Here is a 22491-nt window from a genome sequence, read left to right as displayed (position 1 = left end):
GACTAACTAGACTAGACCTAACTAGCTAGACTAGACTAGACTAGACCTAACTAGAATAATATTGCGCAATTTTTCTCTCGGTAAAACACTGCGTACTGGTATGATGCAAGCGCTTGTTTTCAAAAAGTTGCGGTTTATCAATCAAGCACCGCATGCAAATGACCCAGAGAGGAGAGTAGCGACCCACCCCATCCTCGGACCGACCCAGGGGTCCCTGTCTGCACTGTCAGCCCACGACTTAGATTGATCGTGCACAGACACGCGATCGTATATCGTGTTTTGCCAGTGTTGCCTGAACGCTTGCCAAAACGATGCTCTCGCAGAAAAATGTCCCCCTCACACCACCCCACTTGCAAACCCCATCCACTCGAGTGGACGTGATCACAATAATAACCCTTATGAGGAGACAAAGCAGCGCAACCATTTCGCGGACGATATTAACGGAGAGGGCCACAAATCAAAAACTATACGAGTATATGTATGTAGGAGGGGGCGGGAGGTAGATATGCGAATGTAATAGCATCGATGGCACGCAATACTTTGCTCGTTCGAGTTTTATTTATCGCGTTGTCGTCAAATTCGACCCGAGATTGGGTGTGTATGTGTGTGTGTGTGTGTGTGTGTGTCGTTTCCGCTTTTCCGCATATCCGCTTGTTACGGTCGTCGGTGACACACGTCCGAAAGAAAAACCTTCGGGAAAATTTTGCTCGGTCATGTTGTCTGAAAATCCAATTCGGTCAGTATCCATTTCGCAATGCAGACTTTATCGTTCAATCGGTGTCTTATTCCATAAAAAATCGATAGTTATTTATAAGCAACGTGTATGAAGCAATACATATACATATACTAGAAGAAGCTTTTTTTATATTTTCATGTATTAAAATAGCATGTAGACGGATAACTTTTCTTTTTAAATATAATTATATTTGCAAATAATATCTAGGACAATTGTGATAGATATTATTTGCAAATTATGTGCTTTGTTTTTTTGGGTGTAGCTTTGAATATCTAATTAGATTTTGTTTCGGTAAGTTTCCCTATAAAAATAACAAGTGTGGAACAAGTCGTTGAGGGCAATCACCCCTTCCGAAGATTTACTCTTCTTCGGGAAGTGAAGTGAACTAGTTGTATAAAGTGTCGCAACATCCTCGCACATGTCGCCATCATCACACTAAACGCGATCGGAAGAGAGAGAAGAAAAAAAAGCTGTCGAGGGACTTATCCCGGAGATGGGAGGGTGGGATTGAAACTTTGTCCGTTATCCCGCGGAGTTCCAGTTCTTCCACTCTATCAAATATGAAGTATTCTCCTCCCCGCACATTACCGCCACGAGTGACACACTTCACTCAGCAGTTTTCCATTTTCCTTTTGCCTCTACGGTTTTTTCCTTCTCCTTCGCCTTCCTCCCCGTTTCCTTTTTCTCGTTTCGGTCACCAGATGTGGGCTCCGAATTGATTTGTCAAGAGAGCAGACGTTCCGATTTGACATTTGGCTTTTTTTTGGTCCCCACGAAGAAAATTACTTCACCACAAATCCCCATACAGCGCATCCCCGTGTAGATCGTATTAAAATTCACTATTCTTCCTTCAGTTCAATTTGTCAGTTGTTGCTTCTGAAGTATTGCACATCTTTCTCTTTTTTATACGTACATATGTATGTACATACGAGTACATATATGTTACAGTCCAAGTGCACAATTTGTTCGTTCATGAAAATACTAGTTTGTTCATACACGAACCAATCTGGCCAATTATAATATACATTTATAAAGTTTTTTCGATACATTTACATTAATATTCACCTGCATTTATTTGTAAATTAATTTTAACTTCAGTAAACTGAATTAGCATGATTAAAATATTTTATTAATTTTTATAACATACATTTCATTTATTATGTTACATTTTATTCTGTTTTGCTGTCGATATTTCACATTACTTTACATAAAATGCATATACCTACATATGTATTTAGTTATTAAAAAATGTTTTAAATTTATCGAACAACCTCTGTTTTTTATTTGAATCTGTTTTGAATATTATAATATATTACCAAAGAAGAAAATTAATTTAAAATCCGGAAGTTTTTGATTTTGATTTTGGACCCGGATCCGTCGGATTTTGAAAAACCGAGTTTTCAGAAACCCTAGTGAGGCATTCGAATATCCTGTCAGTTCACAGCGATCATTAATTTGTTATTATTATTCTTTGACCATTTTTAATTTATTTATTATAATAATAAAATTAAAATAAAAAAATATTCTTACCCTTAGTTGCAATATTTTTGATACATGCGAAAACTGGAATTAAAAATATTTATACATATTAATACATATATAAATACTGAATATTTTAATATATAAATATTTAAATAATTATACAGTTGTAATGCGGTTTTCTTATTTCCCTTTTAAATACTTGGGGTTTTGACATCTCAATAGTTTTAACAGCGAAATGCTTCATGCGACACCAAGTAAGTCTATTTGAAGATAGATTTTAACTAGCACTTACTAGCACTTTACCAATTGTACGTGTATGAAAAAACTAGTATATTCATGAACGAACCGGAGTGGACACGTACTGTAACATATACACATCTTCTTCTTTCAAATTTCTTTTAATTTGTCGTTCACCCATTTCGAAGTAAATAAAATTGATTTGCTTACTATTTCTGTTTGACTAATTCACTAAGTGTTATTACTTATTTTAATTCGATATGTCCATAATCTTGGAAAAACAGAATAAATGTATTACAGGTATTATTGTATAACGCAAAACATTATATATAATGTTTTGCGAGATATTACGCCAATTGAATACGCAACTTTTCCATATTTTTTATTATTTACGTTAGCCAAAATTCATATTCATAAGTTAAATGTTAAATAATAGTTAAATGCTCTATTAATACGTTAAATCTGCAAATTTAATTTACAAACCAGATGAGATGATCACTTATATTAGACACCCTCATTATTATAATATACATACATACATACTATTATTATGACCTGAAAACTAAGTTATTATGACACTTTCTCATGCAAAAAAATTGCGAAATTTTCCTCTTAGCTTTAGTACGGTCATTACGAAAAATTGGCACGACGTTTCACATAATGAATGTCAAAAAAAAATAAGGAAAAAAAAACAAAAGTTAAACAAACGTTGACAGATAGTCGGCGCCACATACGCCCACTTCAGAAATAAGCAGCATCTTTAAGAAAAGCGACAGCTTAGTTAAAATTGTTATCTGGCTCGGAACAGCTCGCACAAGTTTGCTTTGTTTGCCAACAACGATAGGGGGGAGGGTCGCATACACCCCCTATGGCTTATCCACACATGAAGTTCCCTCAACTTCTTAATTATACAGAGTGGCTCGTGCCATTATATCGTGCTGGGTGGCCGACGTGATACGTCCATGTCAACGGGTATTTCAATCGCCCTTTTGACGAGGATATTCAATGTGTAAAAGTACCCGAAGCGAGTTCACCTGAAACACGTATCTTTCCTATACAAAATGCCCCTTAACATGCTACATGAGTAGCCACTATGTAGTACTTACAGACACCATTGATATTCCAAATGGGATCTGAATTTAAGCGTGCGCCAAGCGTGCACACGTTCTGTAACATCTTTATCGTAGGCACGTCATTCGCATAAATTCTATGTAAATTTGCGATACACTTTAAGTTGTTGCCTAACTGTTCGAGTACGTTTTGGAAAATTCATAGTTGTTTCATTCAATTACTTTGAATGATGCTTAAAACTATACTATTAAAGCACTCGAAACAGACCCATCTTCTAGTGCCGATACTATTTAATTTATGTTCGTGTAGGTATGGGTGTATTAAAATTTAACTACGTGAATAGCACTTATGTTGAACAATTTCAATATGAATTATAGTTTTCAAGCTGAATGCTTTGATTAGTTGGCGTCAACTAATAACAAGGCATTTCCAATGAATCGTCGTATCAGTATTCTCAATACAATAAACATGTGCTGTGCTATGAATATATGTATTATATATCAATATCTCGATATATGTACGCAATAATTGACATGTTCAATGAAAACAAATGAGTTTTTCTTTCAATTTCACGGCTAAAAATCATCGTTTTCAATTATTTCTTCCCGAATTGATCATCAGCCGGATTTCATATATTTTACGGAATAGATAAGAAGATATACAATACAAATTTAAGGAAAATTGTCTATTTTGCTAAACTACGTAAAAAGATTTGCGTAGCACTTACATATTGTTTTCTTTTTTTCAGATTTTTCGAATTCTTTTATTCATACTAGACTTAAAATACTATTTATTTTAAATTATAATATTTATAATTTATTGAAAAAACTTTTTACCAATGAATGTATGATTGTATGTATGTATGTAGATACATATGTATGTATATCATCATTAAAGAGCGAACCAACTTTGTGACGTTCTTTGATAATTTTTCGCCGTGCTTTGTTCATTTTTATGATGAACTTTTTTTTATGCTCTCTAGCTTTGCAGTTTTCCCTGTTTTCTGGAAAATAGACCCAAAACGCCCTGTTTCCTGGAAAAAGCACGCTTCCGGTCCTACCTCTAATCATCATCATCATTTACTGTCATAATCTATCCGCTGCTGGAGGAAGGCCTCTCCAATACGCTTCCATTCGTCTCTGTTTGGCGCGACTCTCATTCATCTCACCTTACATATTTCTCTAATTTCTTCTACCCGTCTTCAGTGCGGCTTTCCTTTTATCCTTTTACACTTCTTTTTTTCGCCTTCAGCCATGTAATTCGCCTATTGCCATTTCGGTTTCTTCACTCTATCCACTTTATCCATCTAGCCACAGCGTAGCGTACTGGTAGAGCTGTTGCATACCAGTAGATAGGTCGTAGGTTCAAGTCCCGGTCTAATACGCTGCTGGCAAGGTAGTTATTAAAACACAGATCGACCGTCTCCTGTTAGGATTTTCCGATTTTTCTAGCTTAATCGTTGTAACGGATCCAATAAATCGGTATCCTCCCCCTCAGTTTCTCACAAATTCGAGTTATTAGCATCTCGAATTTTTTGAACCTTATAAATGCTACCTACATAATGTATTTGCTATTTATCAACAATTCAATGTACTATATTCGATGTACTGTTACATTTGAAAAATAGATAGTACTTATATACACAAATTAATCTAACCATATTTATGTGTCACCTTGGGTTAATTCCTGTCATGGGATATATATTGTATAATATATAAAATAATAAAAATAAAATATCCACTATCCTTGTCATACTTTTCACCCACTTATTCCGTTTTCTATCCCTCTTCGTTATGGCGAGCATACAGCGTTCCATATATTTGAAATATCAATTTAATATTTATATCTGACTTTAAAATGCTGTATATAAAATGCTTTAAAATGCTGTATATAAAATGCTTTAAAATGCTCTAAGATATTCGAGATTTTGTTAAAGTCTTTATAACGAGGTTTTATTACAATCACATGTACATATGTATACAAAAGGCCTTAAAGAATACCTGAATTTTCCTTTCTTCTGACTGGCATTAGGGACTGGCTGATCATGGGGCCGACTCCTTACAGCTCCACTTACGTGAACCTCAGCGGTCTGTTTCTTCGGTTTGGTAGTACTTTAGAGTTACCTTTTAATAACCCTCGCCTCTATTATTACGTCTCACTCTTTGCTTTCTTCTCGGTGCAATTTCTTTTTAATACAGTTTCTCTTTTGTGTGAAATTTCGCCTTTAAATTAATAAGAAACCGCACTCTTGCTCGCTTTTGCCACGCGTTCTACCATTCGTTTCAATTTGAAATGAATTGAATTTTATAGCGAAATTTCTCGACGCTAAAACGAGAGTGGAAGCTAACGTAATAGTAGTCATTATAACTTGGGTCTTTGCTTTTTTCCCTCGTCTCTCTCTCTCTCACTCTCTTTAAATTATGTGTAAAATTGCAAAACTTTTATTAAAATTCATCGGCGAACGTGGGACGACGAGTTGGTAAACTAAACAGATCGCATTAAAATCTGAATAGGGTTATTATAAACTTTGTAAAATGTTTCATCCAAAAATATTCCAATCAAATATGTATTCTACTTTAAAAATTGACAATTCCATTACACTTTTATTCATTATTGGTTTATATTTTGGGTGTGAACCTTTTTTTCGGCTAATAAAGGACGAATACCAGTTTATATTTATATTTATATTTTGATAAGAAATAATGTAAATATATGTAAAAATAACTGCAATGAATACTTTTGGTATATTACTTTTTTTTTTAATTACTTTTAACTAAATTTTTTTATCTTAGCAAGACTTTATTTAACTGCCAGCAGAATGTTCATTTTATTTAAAATAATACCCTCAAAGGAGCCGAATAGTTTATAAAAAGAAATAATGTTTATTACGGACTGGTGGACCAATGTCGTTAAATGTATTTTAGTTCAATCCTAAATACAAAAGTAGAAAAACAGAAAAAGGAAAATACGGATCTTCTCTGCAATAATTAAAACGAAAATATTTACATTGTTATTGACTTATTTTATTACAATACATATCATAATTTGTATTGAAAACCCTTGTCCATTGCGTCCATAGATAAAAAAACAGGTCAATATGATAATACTGGAAAAATGAACTACGCCCGAAAAAAGCCCGCGTGGTGACCTCTGACGTACATGCTACTGAGTTTATATTATTAATTGTATTCGTAAAAGCGTTCGATTTAATACGTATCTTTATAAAAATTGTCTCAATTCAAATACATACACATATTAACAAATATATGAAAAATAATAATACTGTATGTACCTATACATATGTATATTGCATGTTTATAATCAATGTGTGGTTTTGTGTATGTAGAAATAAGCTTTATGTACCTGTTGGTTGTCAGCAATCAAATACATTCCTGTTATTTCTACAAATATCTCGACATACAAACGAATATCATAATTAACAAGTGAACCTTTACAAATATTATTACATACATATACATATATGACAAATTTCTATAGGTCGAGCGTAGACCAATTTGAATGGAGGCCCAGTCTTCCCATCTTTCTCTTGTCAGTTGTCGAGATATGTTGAAGTTTTCCTCCCTTTTGGTGGTCATTATTCGATCTGGTGTATTTATAAGACCTCGGAGGTCCTTTTGTCAAACTTGAGGTCCTCTTTGACTCAAAATCGATCATAGCGAATACGATCGCGCACGTACGGTAAACTCGCGCACAAATTAATTAAACGCAAATTTGCTCTAATTAACAATGCCATTTGTTCGCTTTGCCGAGCGGATAATTCAATCCCGAAGACATAATATTTGATGTGAATTAATAATGGAAAATAAACGCTATCGGCTGCAAGATCCCGTGCTTCCTGAAATTACAATGGAAAAACTACCATTAGCTGAACGTATGTATGTAAATATGTATCTACATATGTTGGTTATTATTGTTTGAGATGAACGAAGTATAACTTTATTTTAGGTAACTTATATATTAAATACATAAATTGATGGTTTATATAACCATTGAGATACTTTTGTAGTTATTAATTTAAATTTATAAATCCGATTAAATTCTAATAAGCCCTATAATACTATCAGCTCGGGATAATTTCCCGAATAGTTTCATCTCGATTATTAGCCATCGAATGAAATGGAATTTTCATTCGGGGAAAACCGACCCATTCTTCTAGGCAGGCATCCATCAAAAGCCGAATCTATTTAGATAGCCTCGATCCCCAATTCCTCGAACCCTTCCAGTACTGCATAACTATTCCGATGGAAAAACGAGCGACCGGAAACTGTAATCCGAATACCGGAATCGGGGATCATTTCACGTCGGAATTATTTGCAAAGCTCCCAACGCGCATATAAAACTTTCGCGGATTATCCCCTCATGAATATGAATATTCACATGCGCGGGATAAAACCCCGTTTATAACGTACGTACTATACACACACATTGTGTGTATAATCGTGGCAAAGTTTCGCGTTCATAAACTCACCAAAATAATATATCTATGTAGGTTATATCTACATATTATACATATGAGAGAATTTTTCACATCTGAAGATATGTATGTATGTCGCTCTCAGGTAAGAAATCCTCGAATGGTATATTTTGCATTACAATATGAAATATTTCGTATAACGAAATATTCTGTCGAGCGTACCTTACGGACATTTGAATCTTAATATGTACTCCGAGGCTCTGAAGCTGAACCGGTGGCTCTGGAGCGAACCCGTATCCCTAGACTCGACAATGCCGCATTATTCCGTTTTAACAAATTACCTTCATCATATACAAATAATAGAATTAATCATGAGTTGTTTTGTTAATTTTGTTGTGTCGTCGGTAACGAGTACTCAACTCACTATGCATACAATATTCAAATAAATTTATAAAGGCTTACCTTTACCTTACAGAGATACTAACATTGTGTGAATAATCGAAGTGACAATTATATGAAGTAATTATATTGAGTTATTTTATTTTTATTTTTATTACATATGTATACACATCATATGTGCCATGACAGGTATTACTCCAAGGGTACAAATATGGTTGGATAAATTTTTGTGCATGTTTATGCATATAGTATTTACTATCAATTTTTCAAACATTACAGTACAATAGATATCTATGTATGTATGAACAATCAAATTTTTTGATACATAGCAAATTTGCGAGAAATACATTGTGTGGGTAGCATTTTATAAGATTCAACAAATTTGAGATGTTAATAACTCGAATTTGCGAGAAACTAAGGGGCAGTTTATTGGATCCGTCACAACAATTAAGCTAGAAAATCGGAAAATACTAAAAGGAGACAGTCGATCTGTATTTGAATAACCGCAAGATCTCGCCTGTAGCGTATTTGGCCAGGACTTGAACCCACGACCTCTCTACTATTATGCAATAGGTTTATCAGTACACTACGTTGTGACTATAAATCGTAGCACGACGATACTGGGTTCGAGACATTAGGCACCAAACGAGTTTTGACAGCTATGTAAAAGTGACAGCTACATACATAGAGGTAATGATTTAACCAACATAAAAGCTTGTATAAGGTTTATATGTATGAGATGAGAGTGAAACAGTAACTTTTATCACCGATCAAGTTTTTAACCTGTGAGTTGCAAAAGGGCGGTAGAAAGCCACGTTTAAATAGCCAACAGTCATCGCTTCGATTTGACACAAGATTTCAATGTAATTTTTAATAAGTTCGTTAATGATCATACTTCTCTAGCTTCATATCGGAGACAGTGGCTTACTTTAATATTAACTAGTCCCCGTATGTAGTTAAAATATCAAATCGATCTAAGGAGTGGAAGTGGTCCAAAATCAGATCAGATTTTTTTATGGGCAAGAATTCCATTGAACTAACAGAGTGAAACTAATAAAAAGCTTGTAAAAATGAAAGCCTCTTCGACTTTATTAAAAAAATAGCCTTTCCAGATCATTTCAAACCCGTATGCATTTCAGAACCAAATCCATTTCTTTTGAAAAAAAATGTCGAGAAATTTTTCTTCAGTCTACATGCTTTCATGGCATCATACTACTTTGTCTGAATATATAGGTACATAATAAGTTCCCCTGTTGCGTATTTGTGGAAACAGTTTGTCTCTGAGTCCTAGAATATATAATTGCTATTGTTCGATTATATGAAATTTCCCGCAGAAAATGATACATCTTTTCACAATTATTATCTGAAAGTTTGTCTAACCCTGGTGGCAAGTATCGACATTGGCTCGGGCTGCATCTTCTCCATATTACGTACATAGATTGGAGCAATCTATTGGATTAAATCGTGATATTCTCAATATACTGTGAGAATCTAGTACATAGATATATGTAGGTATATATTATTGTTGGGAATAATGGTTGACGACCCGTGTATCGGTCTCGACTTTGGCCAGATTCCCTCTCCCGACTCTACAGATCGTTCCCACCCGTGCGAGCCGATGTTTGGGATTTACCTTAATCCCGAGGCCTACATTCAGAACCCAGGGATTTAGTGGCACCGCTCAGATAACACTCCGTTAAGTTTTATGTACAAAATAAACCCAATAATGGACAAGTTTCATAATTTCCCGCCAATTTGCTCACATCAACACCTGCCCCTAAGCACTAGCGAGCACGGCCATTACCCAATCCAATTTTTCCGACGCGATAACACAGTGTTTATTAACTGTTTGCAAAATTGGAAACGCTTGGATAGGGGCACTTCTCGTTATCTCCAATGGCAAATAAACATTAATCAGTTAATATTGACTTTTTTTGGCTCTATCAACCGGCTTTTTAATTTTTTCTTTAATTAATGTTTTTTTTCTCAAAACAAACAATTATGAATTTCAAATTTCTATTAAAGATGATAAAAAAATGTGTATATCCAAAACTTTCTTAGAGCATAGGCGGATATTTCTTTGATCAACAAAAAAAAGGTAAAGCAGTTTTTGCGCATTCAGGTATAAACGTATAGAAAACGTTATTGTAAGTTGTTACTAGATTGCTGTGCCATTATCCGCCATTGATTTTAATATGGTTTTAAGATGTTTGTGATATGCCGTTTCTAATGAATTCGTTTCCGAAAATTGCAATGTTTTGAAAAGCTTTTGCTGTTTTAAGCTAAAACAGATGTATAAAAATAATTTTTAAACATGGAAATATTTTATAGTAAAATACGTTTTCGGGTTACCAAATTCATTTCAGAATCAAATTCAAATTTTCTGAAACCGGTGAAAGTCGGTCAACCAAATTTTATTTGTAAAAAAAACCGAAAACCGGATTTTTCTTTTCCCTAATATGTAGGATCGTTTCAACAATGAAATTAGATAAATTTTTAAACTTTGATAAGAAACGATCGACTTAAAGTCACATGCATACATATGTATATTCAAGGTCTGGCCAGCAACACTGGGTCAGGGATTGAACCCATAACCCCTTAGCTGATAGCATTATTTGCTAACCACTAAGCTATGTTGCTGGTTATAAACTATAATTATTAAGAACAACGATTCAATTACTATATTTAAATTCGTCATTTGAAATTATTATATATAAATATGATATTTGCCTACAATTAAGATATTATGAACGTCTTTTATCTTTCACTAACTAAAATAATTTAAAATCGAAAATAACCGATCTTTATTACTTCAGATATTCAATTTTAAATTCTGCGTCGGCGTTCAAATAATTGAAAATCTCCGTAGGAATTTTCCGAAAAATTCGTCACGGAATTTGTCATATTTAATTGCGCTTGAATATTCTTAGAAATTAAATCATTTTTACTCCCCCGGATAATATTTCATTTTAGCAATCGTATTTATTACACCGAATATCTCGAATACTCGAATACGCATTTTCGAGCTAACGAATTCTGCTCAATTTGAACGAGTTCAAAAATAGTCGCACAAACACATTAAACTTTCAATTACGACTTTAATTTCAAGCGGAAATATAAAGGTCATTCGCCGACAAGCACGACTTCAATCGACGAATGGGTTAAGAGACCATTAACTCGTTTACGACTAACCAAACTAATAATAATCTCCATGTAAAACTTAAATTAATCGCTATTGTTCCGAACACTCTTTTTACGCCACCGTGTGATATTTTATAATAAGCGCGTCTAATATTAGATATTCAGGACGTCGGTATTATAATTTAGCATCGGCAATGTTGGTCCCTTCACATTTTAGACCCTCGCTGATGAGCCAATAAGCCCCGTCGCACGACAGCCTTGTCAGCGTTTTAGTCAAAATTCACATTACCCAGTTTTGGGGGTTGGGTTTTTACGATCTCGAAAGTCGTTAATCGCCGTTTGACTTATTCACGTTAACGCCATACGACCGGCCGGTTATTAATCCCGAACTGGGGTCGTGTAAGCCCCAACCCGATAAGCCCACACTGGGTCAGACGCACCTGAGCCCTGAGGTGTGTGCGTTCTAGTTACCGCGTAAACCTGTTAACGTGTCACTTTGAAACTACGTGGAACGTACATGTACTTAGCCGGATGCGGTAAACGCTGGAAGGTCTGGTGGAAGATAACGAGAGACCTCTGAACATTGGACCAGGTAGTGTTTGTAATAATTTTCAGTGCAAATGTATCATCTGAATTTATCTATGTAATAAAGTCACTTTTGTCTGAGCATTGTACAAAAACTTACGATGGAGTATTTAATTTCATGATTCGCACTAGTAAAAAAAGGGCATATTTTCTCCCAATAAAAAGGCCCTACATATATTAATACTTATAATACTTATAGACTAGGACTCATATTTTATTTTATTTCTCCAAATATAATTAATGCAGAGTCTTCATATTGTATGTATTCCTCAGATTCGAATAATTTCCGTGCGAAATAAAAACATTGATCAATATTAACACAAATAATTATTTTCACGCGGAGCGCTTTCTACGCGTGCCTCAAAGCACGCCGCGCTCAACTTCAAGTGTGAAAATGATATCCGCCTTGGAAAGACTGTTCTGTTTCAGCCGTTATTTTTTTCATTTCTTGCACTTATTTTATATTATTCAACGTTAAGTACATGATAAAATGGTTTTTACAGCTAATTACAATAGTTAAACTGGCATATTTTAACTTGAAACATACATTTTTAACTGGACGCTTGGTCCAGCACACTGGTTAGCAGATTTTTTAGCAAGGTGAGGCTAAAAAATCAAATGTATCAAATCTATAAGATTATATGGATGGTTATAAAGCTTGGGCATTGAATGCCAAAATATACTAAGAAGTATGGAACGTTGTATACTCGGCATAACGAGGAGAGATAGGAAACGGAGTACGTGATTTAGAATTATAACAAGGGTAGTTGATATACATAGTTGACAAGTGAAGGGATTGAAATGGAAATTAGTAGGTCACGTAGCTAAAAGAATGGACGAAGGGTGGACTAAAGAAGTGCTTGAATGATACTCAAGATAATGTAAAGGGGTGCAAGGAAGGCTACAAGAGAAGTAGTAGGTGGATGAAATCAGAAAAATGTGTGGGGTGAGATTGATGAGAATTGCTCAAAGCAAAGGCGGTTGTAAACGTGTTAGAGAGGCTTTCGTCCAAAACTGAATGGTGAATGGCTATGATGATGATCAATTAAATTTAATGACTTTAAAACATTCAATTAAAAAATAGGTAAAATTAAAAAATATATTATAATGTTAGATAATGTATTTTATAACACAGTAGCCTGTAATTAGAGACAAGAAAATCGTTCTCCTAATTACCACTTCAAACGTCTTTAAGATTATTTCACTGTGACGCTGCATTAAAATAAAAACTGTTTGCGTATGCAAAAGAGCATGGCTGAACAGTTCTTATAAATAATTGATGAATAACCGTGTTATCGATTGCATTTTATTTAGAATTTAAAAGCGCAAAGATTAAATTGTATTTATATTAAGATTTGGTCCAAAATATTTCGCCTTCAAATACAAATTCCAAAATCGTAGTATTCTAAAGCTTAGCTATTTATTTATTTATTTATTTATTTATTCTTTAGCTATAATATTATAATTCAAGACATAACTGATATCCTTTTTATATGGATCAATCTTACTCGAATTTTCTAACATTGATATTTTACGTTGATTCATAAATATATAGAACGATCTTAGAAAGTCGACCAACCAAAAGATGCATGGCCTTATTCTAAAAAGTAGTAATAGATACCAAGGATGTTATTTTATAACAAACATATAAGTTTGTAATACATGTATCATAGATATGTTGAAAACTAACGTGAACAAAGAACAATGTACATATATTTGAAAATATCAAACAACGAGCTTCATATCGAATTTTTCATTCGAGGAAAAGCTTTCGAGAGCAGCAGGGAAACTGTGAAAATGACAGCCACCTTTTATCTTACAACCGCAGACGACGAAACAGAACAAACAAGTGGACGAAAGAAGGGAGGGGAAGTTTATATTTTCCGGACACAATTGTACGCTTATCGTCATTGCAACGCCGCATCATTAAAATGCAATCGCCTCTCAGAGATGCCGCTTATTTTATTGTCATTACGACAACGATTACGCGGCGCGCACACAGATTAAAATGCAAATTACCATGCAGTATCTGAAGGGGTGAAAAAAACATCCCCTTCTCACCCCCTCAGTTGCATACTAATTGTGTGATGCCGATCAGTATTCATGGGCGTCGGTGGCACCAAAACAGGATTTTCCTCTACCACTCGTTCGTTGTAATTTAATGACGATTTGATGGTACGCCATACTACTAGATAACATGCAGAATACATTGATTATTAGACCATTGAGATAATAAATTTATAAAAGTAGTCCATTTTATACTATATAACCTACATATTTAAGGCAAGACATCAACATTAACGAATATGAGATAAAGAGACTAGAAGTTTTACTTTTATGAGAATGAATCAAACTTTCCGTTTTGCCACAAGTCTTAGACCAACCTGATTTGCCACTAATGATTTGTGGATGTGAAATTTTGGCATTCAATTACAAAATGTTTAGTTAATGCTTTTTTTTGAGGAAGTACAGGAAATGAAACAGTTGGGTAGTGCATTCGAGAGAAGTGATCGAATGCTATCCAAGAGTTTGTGAAGGTGCAGACACACAGAATTGTACGCAGCACGTATATGTATATATATTTTTTTTTATATAGTTTTGCACAGTGACGTACGGAAAACATAAACAGGTAAAGCAATTCCTACAGTCAGCAATAAATAAAATTCTCGGAAAGAATCTTGTTTGTATCAAGAATCTCCATCTGTTTAAAAATATGTTTACTCATATTTTACATATAATATTTTTAAAATACAAGTCATCCATCACCCCCGTAGCCCCTATTAATATTGAACCCTCTGTGATATTATAATTATGAAATAATATTGTTTTCAATCATATCTCTTGAGAGAGTGCCATCTTGAATTCTGCCCGAGGGCTCACTGATTTTACATATGCAAAAGAAAAACACTGACATGCTTAGTCTGTTCCATCGCGATCTTCCCAAAACTCACCCTCTCACATTCCCAGCTGGAAACACATGCACGTGTATGATGTACGATTTAGTGTGTTAGCGCCTTAAATGTGTGAATGGTAAACCAAGTAAAGAAACTGTGTTGCGTTATATGTAAATGAATGGTTGGAAAGACAGTTGATGATGGTTACACTAAAAATCGAAGTGTCGAGATTTTGGTTTTTAACGAAATGTATGCACATTCCGTGATTTCTGAATTGATTTTTGAAAAGTATAATTTCTACAGAAAACAGTGCATTGAAAGTTTTAGAAGCATTCATTTTATGTAATATAATATTTTGTTTCAGGTCGATCGCACGATAAATCCTTCGTACTGTTTCGTTTGGGAGAGCGTGTTTCTTCAGAAGTGAGAGCACTCGCTGAGGGTCATCCGCCCCAGGGCGCCCCCAGTGTAACCGAAGGCGGGGGCGGCGCCCCCATATCGGGGCCTGCGACCTTTCCGTCCGAGCCAGAAGGCGTTCAAGGTGTTCGTGGTGTACTGGACTCTTTCAGTGCTCCTTCAATTGAGCAGGGATCCGGAAGGGCTGAAGCTGACTTCTTTGTCGATGGAAACCATTCCAAGGTATGGCCAAATAATTCTTACTATTCCTAAATGATAACTAAAAAAACTATCCAAAACCTTTAACTCTAAGTTAGTACTTACACAAAAAATATAAATATAAATTTTCATCTCGATACGTTCTGTGTTGTGAAAAAAATCTATTGGTCGCTACATTTTTGACTTTTAAGTGGAAAAAATCCCCCTTTTGGTTTATTAAATTTAATGATTACTTTTTATTTTCATCACATTTATTCATATTTAAAGGGTTGAAAAAAATAGTGGAAGAAAAATTGAACAAGAGTAAACTGCCACTCCCGGTTGACGGATCTTCAATCAATTTTATGTTTTACTTTCTCTTAAGCTAAAACTTCTAGATATGAAGTTTTAGTTCAATACACCCAAAGGTTTCTGAGAAAAACATAAAAAACCTCTATTCTCTAGAGTAAAAGTACTAATTAAAAACTCGTAAGAGTTTTAATTGCAATTGCAATTAATTAAACTTAAAAAACAAACACAAAGTGGTATTTTTCCTGGTTAAATTACGATCAAATTGGAAAAGCGCAATTCAAAGGCTTTGAATTGATTTAAAACGAATAAATTGAAATACAATATGGATCAAGGGCTTCGGAACTAGAGTTGATTGCCACTAATTGGATATGAACAATTCCTATTTATAAATACATACATATGTATATATACGTATTTACCAATTTTGTTTAAGCAGGGAAGGCATACTAAAATCACCCTTTTCACCAAATTCTACAATTGCATCAAAGAGTAACTACGCCCTAAAATGGACGCTCGCGTGGTTATAATTAATAATAATCACTTTTGATGTGGGTTTGATGACGTTACATTTTTTTTCATTTAAACAATTAATTCCGTGTAATCCCCTGTCAAAAAATTCCTATGAAGTATTATTATTATCGCGGCGAAATTAATTTCGCGCGTAAGCCGGCAAATAAAAAATTATATGAGTCGTAAAGTGTAACCCCCTCGTGGCGTTTTATAGACCGGACAGTGAAAAAACCGGTTTTATTATAATATAATAAAATTCTAGCTAGACAAAAATTATTCCGAAAACAATTTTTCGCAAGAGAGATTTAAAGAGTCTGTTTTATTGGGGTATCCCACACTCAGATTAGGTGAATCAAACGTGACTTGCGCCAGCTGTGGCCAACCAATGCTCGAATCGTATTAGGCATTGCTAAATCGAAGTACACACATATATGGAATATAATAATACGTATGAATCTGTTTTTATTGAATTCAAAATAATAACTAGTATACGTATGTATTATGAAACAGCAACAAAATTTTTTCTTCAGTAAATTTTAAATTAAACGATCGGTAACTTTTTATACGACTTTGATCAGTTAATTATTCAGTTTATTGTGTAAATATTTTTTTATATTACTTTTATATACTTGAGATGTGGTTCAGTAGTACTTGCAATATTTTTGTACATATTTTAAACATACGTGCACGGTTGTCGCGAGGAAGAAACAATATGCGAATATGTATCGAACAATGGTGTATTTTTTTCTGCATTCGAATGCATCGATGGCATGTGCATGAGCCGCGTGCAAAATAAAATATGCATTGAGCATGCGCGAAGCGAGCATCCTCTCCGAACGATAAGCGTCCGTCTGATTATGCCGCTCCGGATGAATTATTGCAATAGAAAGCGCATCTGCAGTGCATCGCATCGCCGGAAATGCATTCAATAGATAATCGAATAAACGTCCGATAGTATTTCTTGAATAAATGTGTTTGTCGTCAAATTGTGTACGTATTTTGTTTCTTGGAAAGCGTTCATTTTTTTCATCCTCACCTTTAAAGAGATGCAAATTAAAATATTGTTTGAAAATTTCAAACTTTTTTTAGTACCAAGAGTATAGTACTTTGTACTATGGTGTTTGTACAGTATCGAATTAGTTTTTCTTGTGCTAAGAAGTACTCATTTGTATATGTTACTGTTCAAGTGTTCACTCCGGTTCGTTCATGAACACACTAGTGTATTCATACGCGAACGAATAGTTCAAACGCTGAAAGTCAAGACCTTTCTTCAAATAGACTCACCAAGAGTCGCATGAAACTTTTAGCTGTCAAAAATTTTGAGCTATCAAAATCTTTGAGATAAAAAAACGCCAAGTACTTATGGAAAACACATTTCAACCTTACTATAATTCTCGTTTGCGCTAATATTAAAAAATATTGTAACCCAGGATAAGCATACAAAGATGGGACAAACGATTGAAAGTTCTTATGCTTAATATTATTGTTCATTTATCAATTTGTTCTTTTGTATCTACTATAACTGGTCAGATTGGTTCGTGGATGAACAAACTAGTATGTTAATGAACGAATGAAATGTACACTTGGACTGTAACATATCCATTCTCAATTTTTTGTTTGTAACATATCCATTCTTAAATTCCTAGAAAGAAAATTTATTTTATTTTTACATAGATACATACATACATATATGTATACCAGGAAGGCTTGACAGGAAGACCCCAAATGCGCCTTCTTGGGCAATTAATTACAAACAATGCAGCATTTTTTATTACATAAATCACTGTATTTCGAGAAGCTGAAGAACACGAAATTAACAATTAATTAATTAATTAAAGAATTAATCCATTGAGACATCTATGGATTTTTAGACTTTAACATAATTTTTTACAAATTGTACATTCATAATACAGAAGATTTGTGACAGCAGGTAGGATGATTTTTTTTTGCCAATTTTAAGGAACCGTTTCAACAATGATCAGATAAAATTGGCAAACTCTGATAAGAAACGATCCACTTGGACTCACAAACACCCAAGTCTGACCAGTAGTATAGCGGGCTCGAACCCAATAATCACATGGTGCTAAACATACACGCTACCACTGAGCCACACTGCTGGCTAATGGACAAATAAAATAGGACAATACAGATACTATAAGTTCTCTGTTAATATATTGATTTTAAAGTATTTTAATTGAAGGAAATTATTAAAAACAAATTATTTTTTTATCTTTGACTGATGAGAGCTTGCAGAGGTTGCAAGTAATCTATGTATGTAGATATATTAAAGTTTATATTTTACTGATTTAAGTCTATTTTTTCAGTATTTTAATATGAAAGATCAATATTTATATTTAACGGCCATTATCCATCGTTCAGCATTCAAGTGGTCAGTATTTAAGTTAAATGGTATGTTTAGTTTTGACAAATTGCTAGTATTACTTCTTGGTTTATAGACAATCCCATCCAACGGGCATTGCTGTGTCCTGGCCAATGTATGTACGTCAGATTTATATACTTTCATTTGTTAGTTATACTGACATTTAATAATAAAATACTGGCCAAAAACTGATTTATATTCATACCCAAATTAATTTAAATACTTGCCATTTAATTTGTACCCATATCATCATCATTTACAGCCATTCGCCATCCACTGCTGGATGAAGGCCTCTCCAACACGCTCCCACTCGTATCTGTTTTGCGCAACACTCATCCATCTCATTCCGCACATTTTTCTAATTTCGTTCACCCATCTTCCTTGCGGTCTTCCTTTTACTCTTTTGCCTTCTCTCGGGTACCATTCAAGCACTTCTTTTGTCCACCTTTCGTCCATCCTCCTAGCTACGTGACCCGCCCATTGCCATTTCAATCTCTTCACTCTATCCACTATGTCCACTACCCTTGTCATGCTTCTCACCCACGTGTTCCGCTTTCTGTCTTTCCTCGTTATGCCAAGCATACAGCGTTCCATACTTCTTTGAGTGCATTGGATTTTGTTTAGCATCTTGGCGTTCAGTGTCCAGGTTTCACATCCATACGTCATCACTGGCAAAACGCATTGATCAAAGATCCTTTTCTTCAGGCAGAGTGGCATTTTTGATTTAAAAACAGCATTCATCCGTCCAAATGCACTCCATCCTAATTTCATACGTCTCTTTATCTCTTCATCTTAACTACCAGACATGTCAATTATTTGACCTAAATATATGTATATATAAATATAATGTAGAAAGATAGAGTGGGAGGGATAGACTCGAAAGAAGTTCAAGATATTTTGTCACTAGGAGACTAACTGGATGTATTGGAGATTGACTCATGTGCAAAAAGGATCAATTAGTAAAAATAGCTGGCACAAGTAATATTTTGATCACATCTATATATGTATATAATATTCAAAAAAATGCAATTGAAAGATTTATAGGTTGTCACAATTTTATTTATGTTATTCGAATCCCTTTTCGCATTATTTCAACTGAATTTTTTTGAACAAATTTTCTATTATTTCTATCCAAAAGTTTGTTTTTTCTCTTCCAAAGCGCGACAAGAAACGATTGCAGACTAAAATGTGCATCTATGACGTCTATTATCTTAATAAATGAACATTATCAGGTACGGGGACACAAAAAAAACCATTGAGGTGTTTGTTCGACCGTTCATTTTATGTAATATATAAATACAAAGTAACACTACCATCTGTCGACGCGTTTGGACAACTCGAGTTTAAAATGGCGGACGTTAGTGGAGCAATAAAGACGTAGAGCTTCAAGTTATGACCAATCTAGCGCCATCGAACGGCAACAAAGATGGCCGGTGGTGGATAATGGTACTGGCTTGCGCCATACATTATTACCACACTAAAAGTAACGTTTACTACCTGTGGATACCCAAGAGTTCCGAGTCCTCGGGTGCAATCAGAGGAAATCTTTACTTTTGCAACGAGTCTCGGCGGATGTATAAAACCAACTTGCCGAGATTTATTATGACGATCGATAGATGTTTTATTTTAAATTTATTTACTATACCTACATACATATGTACTTACCACAATATCAATTGATCTTTTTTATGACACTCAAACATGTCTGCTAATCCTTTCAAATTAAAACAATGTGTATCAAAGGATGTATATGTAGATTAATTAACATACATATATAATAGTAGATCGCAATTTTCGTATTCTTGTCTGTATGTATGTATGTATGTATGTACATATGTACATATATAAATTATGGTTCATCTATACTAGCACAGCACAGACCAGCAACTGCACGAAAACAGCAGTACGAAAAATATTCTTTAGTACATTCTACATATATGGACACATTCACTACCGAACAGCAATAACCAACACGACCTATTCATATTATACAGCAGTACATGTCACCGAAAAAAATGAAGTAGGACCGGTTTTTCTATGGCCACTGTGGAAATATTCATGCATGACGTGACGTTTTTGTGGCGAATGCACCCGTACTGCTATGCGAATGAATATTTTCGTCATATTGTGACCATATTTACTCATTGATGATAAGTCGCAAGCAATAATGAATATTTTCCGTGTAGTGTTGTGTCGAGCTTTTGTTGCGCAGTGCTGGATTATATAAACAGACCTTTATGCTGTATAAAATAAAATTTATTACTTCTTGTCATTTTTTATACTTAAAAATATTAAAATTTAATAATGTAGCATATGTTTTGTATATGATCCATTACATATGATCACTACGATTATATTTTTAATATATCAAATGTAAAAATAAATACTTTATATTCGTAAAGAAGTATAGGAGTGACTCATTTTCTTTTAAAGATCTTGTGGTTTTACTTCGAAACGTTAAGAAAGCGCTGGATTTAAAGGTCGCCAAACAAACTGTACATACATACATACATATATGCACTGCCTCTATTTTGTCTTTTATTAAAGATTTATTTGACGGCATCTCTACTCGATATTAGATAGATAGATGTGACGTCGGTATCAAAGCGTCTCACAGGAAGCTCACATCAAAAGGAGATCAAACGATTTTAAACATGGCGTTTATTTTTGTGCGTCATACGTAATTCATGGATCGAACGCGCGACCCAATCTCGTATTGGTCGGGAAAATGCGGAAAATTCCCGCCGAGACTTTCCGGAATTTCGTCCGGCATAAATCCGCCGTCGGAACAACGGCCAGTTTGATTGTCAGGGTAATTTCCTGGCCAAGACTCCTCGTCGCCCATATCCCAAACAGAAACGAAGAGAGAATACCCTCGTATATTTTTATTCAGTATGCAAGATGCGGGACTTGCGGACGACAAGGTGGACCAAATCCTGAATGCCTTAGTAGATACGAGTATCAGCACTAAACTAGAATATAGAGGTTTTCCCAGAATTTAATGGAGAGTTTCAGAAAGGAATTCGTAACTTGAAACCTACCTAATAAATAATCTCAGCCGTTTTTGCGATCAGAATATCTTAAAATTCCTAATTCCTAGAAGAAGAACGATACGAAACGGCAAGACGAGTTTACAGAAATGGTTTAAATTCTTTTTATATGCTTCTTCTTTCATAAGCCTTTTCAAATATTTCTGATCAGCTACATGAAATTTTCTTCTCCATTTGCCTTTGAGTGTTTCTACTATAAATAAATAATTTTAGCATAGCAGCATAGACTAGTGGTTAGCATAAAACGCTTTCGAACAAAGTGGCCACGGGTTCAATCCCACCGGTTGCTGCTGGCCATAACTTGGATATGTGACTCCAGGTCGATCGTTTCCTATCAGACTTTGCCAATTTACATCATTTTCATTGAAACGGTTCCAACAAATTGTCAACCTTTACCCATTCTCTCGCAACATTTCGAGTTTTTCAGCATCTCGAATTTCACTGATTTGTTTTATTCTTAAGTGCTTTAATTTATTCTACGTACAATTTATACTGCTTACATACATATATTTTTTTAAACATCGGGAAAAAGGGGAGCCGAAAGCGTTTTTTTTTTTTAATAATTCATTAAACCAGCAGCGTGGACCAGTGGCTAGCATATATGCTTTCGAACATAATGATCACGGGTTCGAGTCCCACATCTGTAAAGACGAGTGTGCACGAGA

The 22491-nt window shown here is 34.5% G+C and overlaps 1 protein-coding gene across 1 annotated transcript in view; it reads left to right on the top strand.

Annotated features, from left to right (window-relative positions):
• The window catches only part of mspo (M-spondin), a 195445-nt gene that overhangs the window by 142328 nt on the left and 30626 nt on the right, over window positions 1-22491 (top strand). The window contains exon 2 of the mRNA XM_077438360.1: window positions 15345-15619. Coding sequence (XP_077294486.1) covers window positions 15345-15619 — 275 coding nt within the window. The remainder of the gene's footprint in view (window positions 1-15344; window positions 15620-22491) is intronic.

This window comes from Arctopsyche grandis, chromosome 9 (assembly GCF_051622035.1).
Source record: "Arctopsyche grandis isolate Sample6627 chromosome 9, ASM5162203v2, whole genome shotgun sequence".
Taxonomy (NCBI): domain Eukaryota; kingdom Metazoa; phylum Arthropoda; class Insecta; order Trichoptera; family Hydropsychidae; genus Arctopsyche; species Arctopsyche grandis.
Note: the sequence above shows the minus strand (reverse complement) of the source record. Positions and strands in the feature narration are given on the sequence as shown.